Here is a 9,011-nt window from a genome sequence, read left to right on the forward strand (position 1 = left end):
TTTTTTTTTTTTTTTTTTGAGACACAATCTCACTTTTGCCCTGGCTGGGGTACATTGGTGTGATCTTGGCTCACTGCAACCTCTGTCTCCTGAGTTCAACCAATTCTCTTCCCTCAGCCTCCCAATTAGCTGGGATTACGGGCACGCACCATCGCTGCGGCTAATCTTTGTATTTTTAGTAGAGATGGGGTTTCACCATGTTGGCCAGGCTGGTCTCAAACTCCTGACCTCAAGTGATCTGCCCGCCTTGGCCTCCCAAAGTGCTGGAATTAAAGTCATGTTCCTCCATGCCCGGCTGACCTATATTTTTAATGGAGCAATCATACATGGTATTTTATTTTTAATATCAGCTTTCATGTGTAAATTGCTAGTGTACAGAAATATGCAAGATTATTATTTTTTTTGAGACAAGGTCTTACTCTGTCACCAGGGTATAGTGCAGTGGAACGATGTCAGCTAAGTGGAACCTGTGTCCTGCAGCCTTAAGTGATCCTCCCACCCCTGCTGCCCGAGTAGCTGAGACTGCAGGTGCGTGCCACCATGGCCTGCTAATTTTCGTGTTTTGTAGAGACAGGGTTTTGCCATGTTACCCAGGCTGGTCTCAAACTCCTGCACTCAAGCGATCTACCTGCCTTGGCCTTTCAAAGTGCTGGGATTACAGGCGTGAGCTGCCATGCCTGGTTGATGAAATATACAAGATTGCTGTATGTTGATCTTACACCTTGCCACCTTTACATTTTTCTTGTTTAGAGATTTTTGTAGATTTTTTGGAATTTTCTACATAAAATTATTTCATCAGATTCTTACTGCTACCACACAGTGATTGGCTTAAAACAAAGATTTATTCTTTCACAATTCTGTAGGTCACATATCTAATATGGGTCCACAGTTCCGTGATTCTTCATGAATCTTCAGGGAAGAATTTATTTCCTTACCCTTTATAGGTTCCAGAGGCCACTTACATCCTCTGACTCATAGTCCACTTCCTCCATGTTTTTTTCTGAGACGGAGTTTCACTCTTGTGTCCCTGGATGAAGTGCAGTGGCGTGATCTTGGCTTACTGCAACTTCCACCTCCCCGATTCAAGCGATTCTCTTCCTCAGCCTCCCGAGTAGCTGGGACTACAAGCACACCCAGATAATGTTTTGTATTTTTAGTAGAGACAGGGTTTCATCATGTTAACCTGAAGGGGTGGCCTTCCCCTCCACACCTGTGGGCGTTTCTCGTTAGGTGGAACAAGAGACTTGAGAAAAGAAATGAGACACAGAGACAAAGTATAGAGAAAGAAAAAGTGGGCCCAGGGGACCGGCGCTCAGCTTACAGAGGACCCACGCCGGCACCGGTCTCTGAGTTCCCTTAGTATTTATTGATAATTATCTTTACCATCTTAAAGATAAGGGAGTGGCTGGACAATAGGATCATTGTAGGGAGGAAATCAGCAGTAAGACATATGAACAAAAATCTCTGTGACATGAATAAGTTTAAAGGAAAATGCTGTGCCTTGAGATGCATATGCAAACATCTCCATAAACCTTTTAGCAGCATTGTTTCGGCCTCTCATATGGGGAGAAACCTTGGACAACACCTAGCTTTCCTAGGCAGAGGTCCCTGCGACCTTTGGCCGTGTACGTGTCCCTGGTAGTTGAAATTAAGAGAATGGTGATGACTTTTAACCAGCAAGCTGCCTTCAGGCACTTGTTTAACAAAGACACATCCTGCACACCACACCCAGCTAATTTTTTTTTTTATTTTTAGTAGCCCAAAATCCATTAAACCTTGAGTCACCACAGCGCATGTCTCTTGCAAGGACAAGGTTGGGGGTAGGGTCACAGATTAACAGCATCTCAAATACAGAACAAAATGGAGTCTCTTATGTCTACTTCTTTCTATATAGACACAGTAACAGGCTGATCTCTTTCTTTTCCCCACATTAACCAGGATGGTCTCGATCTCTTGACCTTGTGATCCGCCCGCCTCAGCCTCCCAAGGTGCTGGATTACAGGCATGAGCCACCGCGCCCGGTCTGCTTCCTCTATCTTTAAAGGCGAGATAAAATTGGTTTTATCCTTCTATTTGCAACAGATCACCACTGTCCCTCAGGGTCTACCTGCATCCTTCTGATATTGAACCTTGTGGTTCTATCACTTTGACCATATAATCGAGGATAATGTCTATCTAAAGATCCTTAACTAGACCACATTTGCAAACTCCCTTTTGACATATCCAGTAACACATGTTACAGGGATGAGGATATGAAAACATATCCAGTAACAGGTTACAGGGATGACCTGTGCAACCATCATATTTTCTGAGAGTACACTATTTTTTTTCTCCTGTCCTCAAGCCACCCTCCTTCCTCATTGCTACCACACAGTGATTGGCTTAAAAGAAGAAAAATGTATTCTTCTACAATTCTGTAGGTAACATATCTAATATGGGTCCACAGTTCTGTGATTCTTCATGAATCTCCCAAGGTGCTGCGATTACAGGCCTCAGATACCACATCCAGCCTGTGACTTTAATTTCCTTTTCTTCCTTTATTTCACTGGCTGGAACTTTTCATACTGTGTAGAATAGTAGTGATAAGAGTGGACTTCCTTGCCTCATTCTCTACCCCTGGGGGAATCTTTATGTCTTTCACCAGAATGTATGATGGTCCTTTATGAATTGGTGGGTGATCTTGAGTTGAGGAAATGTCCCATGATACTGTTTTCCATACAGACTGCAGTCTCGTTTTTCTGAAAAATAACTTTTTTTATTGGCAACCTTCAAAAGTGATATTCACAAGACTTAGAACAAGGGCAGAAACCCCCAGACAGATGGTTTTTTATTTTCTTTCTTTCTTTCTTTCTCTTTCTCCCTTCCTTCCTTCCTTCCTTCCTTCCTTTCTTTCTTTCTTTTCTTCTTTCTTTCTTTCTTTCTCTCTTTCTTTTTGAGAGTGAGTTTTGCTCTTGTTGCTCAGGCTGGAGTGCAATGGCACATCTTGGCTCACCTCTGCCTCCCAGATTCTAGTGATTTTCCTACCTCAGCCTCCGAAGTAGCTGGGATTACAGGCATGCACCACCACACCCAGCTAATTTTTTTTTATTTTTAGTAGACGGGGTTTCTCCATGTTGTTCAGGCTGCTCCCAAGCTCCCAACCTCAGGTGATCCACCTGCCTCAGCCTCCCAAAGTGCTGGATAACAGGCATGAGCCATGGCACCCAGTGTTTTTTTTTTTTAATTTTAATTCATCAGGCTGGAGCAGAGTTTAAACCAAGCTGGAGTTACCATTCCAGCTCTGGCCACAACCTGATCTCTACATCTTGGCCTTCTTTGCATTGGCTGGAAGCTGGCTCACTTCACCCAAGGGCCTAGTTCAACCGCAGTCATGCTTTCCGCAAGTTTGAGCATCCCTCGCTCCTGGTGCTGGCAATGCCACTCAGTCATGGACTGGAGCATCCACTTGGTCCGGCACTTGCACAAATAGAAGCCGTAAACGACAACCTCGGTGAGGTCTGAAGACTCCAGAGCCTTCAGCATGAGCATGATCTTGCTCACCTGCTCGATGTAAGGGATTTGAGATCCTTCCGGGCCGAACATGGCTTCCAGCAGCCGCATCTGGACCAGGAGCACCTCTGGATCTTTCAAATCCTCAGGAAGTTTCACCCATGGCAGGGTATTTCTACGTCTGGGATTGTTCCCACCTTGTAACCCTCACAACAAAAACTATGCTCCTGCGCGAGCCGGGCCTAAGTGTTCATCAGAATTTTCAATTCCCACCAAATGTATGAAGATTACAATTTCTCCACAACCTTGCTTGTGAAGCAGGTTCACTGCACACTGGTTACCAATGTGTCTGAGTTGAGTGAGAGATCTTCCCGTGCACACACAGTAAGTTATAGGAAGTGAATTTCTTACTTACAGATTGGCAGCAAGGGACAACAGATGCCTGGGGTTCGTGCATGCTGCTCCCGAAGGTTCAGGAAAACCACCCAGTGCAGATTCAGTCTCTGTGTGTGCTCCACTTGCATCACAGGTGAGGGAGGCTGGAAGGCAGCCCAGCCCCAGTTTCATGCTCCAGGGATGTATGGTGCGTTTGCCTAAAACAATGAAGGGCATCTTGTTCTGGGGGGACTGGAACAGATCCTGCCCTTCTCTGGTCAGGGTGGACAGGATCCTGTTCTTCCTCTCAGGATGTTGCTTTTCTAGAACATTCTATATTCATTCTTTTGAACTACAAGTGAGAAGTCAGACACAACTGGGCCAGTTCAACCCCACTTGAGTGCTGTCTTGCAGTCTCCCCACCAACTCAGTATCCCCTTTAATAAAGCTAGTCCATTCACGTCTGCAGTGACCTTCCTGGATCTGGAAGAAGAGGCTGGTCTCAGGAGACTGAAGGAATACCTTGACTGGCAGAATCTCAGGGCAACCTCACTGAGGTACAGCCAGTTGCATTTCACTAGGCTCAAGAGGATTGCTGCCTCCAGCAGGATAACCAGGCCTGCCTGTCGCAGTGCCATAGTCCAGGATCCCAGTGACCGAGGTGAGGAGTTGCTATTCAGGTCAAATAAATTTTCTTCAGGTGACCCCACTGTCTGCAGCCAATAGTCCTGCTTGTGGGTCTTATGTATTTGTGTTTCAAAAATACCTGAGGTCCTGATGTGGGGTCCTTACCTCCTGTGCACAGTGACTCATGCCTATAATTTGAGTACTTTGGGAGTGTAGACAGAAGGATCACTTGAGGTCAGAACTTGGACACCTGGCTGGGCAACAAAGTGAGACTCCATCTCTACAAAGTAATAATGATATAAAACTAAAAAATTAGCACAGTCCAATGTCACAGGCCTGTACTTTCAGCTACTTGGGAGGCTAAGGTAGGAGGCGACCATGACCCCAGGAAGTCAAGGTTGTAGTGAGCTATGATTGTGCCACTGCACTCCAGCCTGGGTGTCAGAGTGAGACCCTGTCTTTATTTTATTTTATTTTATTTTTTTTGAGACGGAGTCTTGCTCTGTCGCCCAGGCTGGAGTGCAGTGGCCGGATCTCAGCTCACTGCAAGCTCCTCCTCTCGGGTTCACGCCATTCTCCTGCCTCAGCCTCCCGAGTAGCTGGGACTACAGGCACCCGCCACTTCGCCCGGCTAGTTTTTTGTATTTTTTTAGTAGAGACGGGGTTTCACCGTGTTAGCCAGGATGGTCTCGATCTCCTGACCTCATGATCCGCCCGTCTCGGCCTCCCAAAGTGCTGGGATTACAGGCTTGAGCCACCGCGCCCGGCCTGACCCTGTCTTTAAAAAAAAAAAAAAAAAGTCTTAAACTAAATAATTTATACCTATTTTTAACAGTTATTGGCTTTTTTAAAAAGAAAGAGTTGGTGACCTAACTTCACACTGGCCTTAGTCCTCTATGCCCAAGGTAGTGTCCCTAGGAACGTTTCTGGAATTGAGCACAGGGTTGACCTCACCCTCTGGAGTGAATGGGGAATGTAAATGAAAAGTATTTCTATTCTGAGAGCCACCGCACCCGGCCTTGTCTTTCTTTTCGCATTCTTTTCACTCTCTCTTCTCTCTCTGCTTCCAGAGTACCTGGGACTTAAACTTTATTTTAATAGCAGGAATTCTCCTGGATCTAATCACCAACCGATTTTGCTCTGCCCCAGTAATATCAGTTTCCAGACTGCTGAGCAGATCTCGCTTCCAAAACCCTAAGACAGGATCGCAGAGTCAGGCTGACAGAAGCACAGGCCCCGTCCTGGGCCCGCCCTGTCCCTGCCCCGCCCTGTCCCTGCCCCGCCCTCGGCTCCTGGCCCCGCCTGTAGGATGCGCGCGCAATTGCCCGCAGACCCGGAAGTCGGGATCGTAGAGTGGACCTTTCGTGCGCTTTTTCCTGTAGACCCGGCAGCGGATTGCGTGGAAAGACCGTCTAGCCTCTGCGGGTGAGTTTGTCTTTGTCTAGATTAAATTTAGGCTGCCCAGTTCCTCTGTGCTTCTACACCCGCGATCTGAGGGTTCATGCAGATCTTGAAGTCCCGGCACAGCTCCATCCATTCCGAGTAAATTCAGGCGTCCTCTGGAGAGTCTGGAGGTCGCTTCCCTGCGTCTTAAAACCGATTGGAGGCTTCGGGGCGGGCGCGGTGGCTCACGCCTGTAATCCCAGCACTTTGCTATTTTTTTTCCATTTTTTTGGTAATTATTTCAGTCTGTAGTTGGTTGAATCCATTGATGTGGACCCCAGAGATGCCAAGGGCTGACTTTAGACTCTATCTGCTCGTTATTCACTTAATAGTCTTTTTTTTTTTTTTTTGAGACGGAGTCTCGCTCTGTCTCCAGGCTGGAGTGCAGTGGCCGGATCTCGGCTCACTGCAAGCTCCGCCTCCCGGGTTCCCGCCATTCTCCTGCCTCAGCCTCCCGAGTAGCTGGGACTACAGGCGCCCGCCACCTCGCCCGGCTAGTTTTTTGTATTTTTTGGTAGAGACGGGGTTTCATCGTGTTAGCCAGGATGGTCTCGATCTCCTGACCTCGTGATCCGCCTGTCTCGGCCTCCTAAAGTGCTGGGATTACAGGCTTGAGCCACTGCGCCCGGCCAGTAGTCTTTTTTTTTTGAGTCTGAGTTTTGCTCTTGTTGCCCAGGCTGGAGTGCGATGGCGTGATCTCGGCTCACTGCAACCTGCGCCTCCTTGAGTCAAGGGATTCTCCCGCCTCGGCCTCCCGAGTAGCTGGGATTACTGGCATGCACCAACATGCCTCTCTAATTTTGAATTTTTAGTAGAGGTGAGGTTTCACCATGCTGGCCAGACTGGTCTCCAACTCCCGACCTCAGGTGATCTGCCTGCCTCATCCTCCTGAAGTGCTGGGATTACAGACATGAGCTACTGCACCTGGCCAATAGTCTTCTTTTTGATGAGATCCACCTTTATAGTATCCCAGTGTTTTTTTTTTTTATGTAATCTTTTTCGCCCCGCTTAACGATGCCCTCCACGCACATGAGTATTGATGCTGACAATTTGGATATGCCAGTGAGAAGCTGTAACATGGAGTCTTTAAGTGGAATTAATAGGATTCAGTACTGATGGAGGTTTCAGGCATCCACCGGAGCTCTTGGAACATAGTGCACACCGATAAAAGGATTCTACTATATTCTGTATCTAGAATTGAGCGCTGTGATCCACAGAGGGCTGAGGGGCGTGTGCTCTGCATGAGGTTTGGTCAGGATGATTATGTCAGTGCTTTTTTTTTTCGAGATGGAGTCGCACTCTGTCGCCTAGGCTGGAATGCAGAGTCACAATCTTGGCTCACTACAACCACTGCCACCGGGATTCAAGCAATTCTCCTGCCTCAGCCTCCCGAGGAGCTGGGATTACAGGTGCCTGGCACCATGCCCAGCTAAGTTTTGTATTTTTAGGAGAGACGGGGTTTCACCATCTTGGCCAGGCTGGTCTTGAACTCCTGTCCTCGTGATCCACCCGCCTTGGCCTCCCAAAGTGCTGGGATTACATGTGTGAGCCACCGCGCCTGGCCTCTTTTTTTCTTTTTCTTTTTTTAAGACGGAGTTTCACCCTGTCGCCCAGGCTGGAGTGCAATGGTGCGATCTCGGCTCACTGCAACCTCTGCCTCCTAAGTTCAGGGGATTCTCCTGCCTCAGCTTCCCGAGTAGCTGGGATTACAGGCCCGTGCCACCACACCCAGCTAATTTTTTGTATCTTTAGTAGAGATGGGGGTTTCACTATGTTGGCCAGGCTGGTCTCATGATCTGCCTGCCTCGGCCTCCCAAAGTGCTAGGATTACAGGTGTGAGTCATGGCGCCTGGCCGAGTCTGTGCTTTTAAGGGGAGCTTAGTCCAGCCCAGCTCCACACTGCTGCAGCGTGTGTGTTGCTCACCAAGAGAGGAGAGAGTTTTGAGGAAGGGAGTCAAAAACTTACTTGTTGATTTTCCTGTAGGAGATCAACAGTGGGCAGCAGAGGACCATCAAGGGTGAGGTCTTCCCTTTTTGTGGATGAAGGGGTGGCCTGCCCCTCCACACCTGTGGGTGGGTGTTTCTTGTTAGGTGGAACAAGAGACTTGAGAAAAGAAATGAGACACAAAGTATAGAGAAAGAAAAAGTGGGCCCAGGGGACCGGCGCTCAGCTTACAGAGGACGGCACCGGTCTCTGAGTTCCCTTAGTATTTATTGATAATTATTTTTACCATCTTAAAGATAAGGGAGTGGCTGGACAATAGGATCATTGTAGGGAGGAAATCAGCAGTAAGACTTATGAACAAAAATCTCTGTGACATGAATAAGTTTAAAGGAAAATGCTGTGCCTTGAGATGCATATGCAAACATCTCCATAAACCTTTCAGCAGCATTGTTTCAGCCTATCACATGGGGAGAAACCTTGGACAATACCTAGCTTTCCTAGGCAGAAGTCCCTGCGACCTTTGGCCTTAAGAGAATGGTGATGACTTTTAACCAGCAAGCTGCCTTCAGGCACTTGTTTAACAAAGACACATCCTGCACAGCCCAAAATCCATTAAACTTTGAGTCACCACAGCACTTGTCTCTTGCAAGGACAAGGTTGGGGGTAGGGTCACAGATTAACAGCATCTCAAATACAGAACAAAATGGAGTCTCTTATGTCTACTTCTTTCTATATAGACACAGTAACAGGCTGATCTCTTTCTTTTCCCCACATTTCCCCCTTTTTTTTTCAACAAAACCACCATTGTCATCATGGCTTGTTCTCATTGGTCATTGTCTCTTTGCAACTGTTGGGTATACCTGCCTACTAACAGCAGACAGAACAGGCACACAAGGATTAATATGAAATTTACAACAGCAGTACTTTAGATGGTCTTAACCAAAGTGACAGTGTTAAGATTTGCGAGGCCATCAGCAACTCCTGCAATTGCCTCAGTTTTTGGTATCAACACAGAGATCACATACTTCACAAAGTAATAAAATATCACAAAACAAGTGGAGGCAGGATGAGATCACAGGATGGCGTTAAAATTAAAATTAAAAATGAAATTTTGGGCATGCATAGTCATTGA

General features: G+C 47.0%; 1 protein-coding gene across 1 annotated transcript; it reads right to left on the reverse strand.

Moving 5' to 3' along the window:
• Positions 1-3,336: 3,336 nt before the first annotated feature.
• Positions 3,337-7,947, reverse strand: LOC112611915 (developmental pluripotency-associated 5 protein-like). The gene is made up of 2 exons (XM_025365880.1): positions 7,901-7,947; positions 3,337-3,670 (listed from the first exon to the last, which is right to left on the reverse strand). The coding sequence occupies exons 1-2, from the start codon at positions 7,945-7,947 to the stop codon at positions 3,337-3,339; spliced, it is 381 nt and encodes a 126-aa protein (XP_025221665.1).
• Between the last annotated feature and the right edge of the window lie 1,064 nt (positions 7,948-9,011).

Source organism: Theropithecus gelada, chromosome 19 (assembly GCF_003255815.1).
Source record: "Theropithecus gelada isolate Dixy chromosome 19, Tgel_1.0, whole genome shotgun sequence".
NCBI lineage: Eukaryota > Metazoa > Chordata > Mammalia > Primates > Cercopithecidae > Theropithecus > Theropithecus gelada.

Bases quoted from the DNA above. Each gene is read 5' to 3' on its own strand.
- LOC112611915 (XM_025365880.1), bottom strand. From the start codon at position 7,947: ATGGTCCTCTGCTGCCCACTGTTGATCTCCTACAGGAAAATCAACAA. The intron at 3,671-7,900 runs GTAAGTTTTTGA...GAACAATCCCAG, and splicing joins TCCTACAGGAAAATCAACAA to ACGTAGAAATACCCTGCCAT.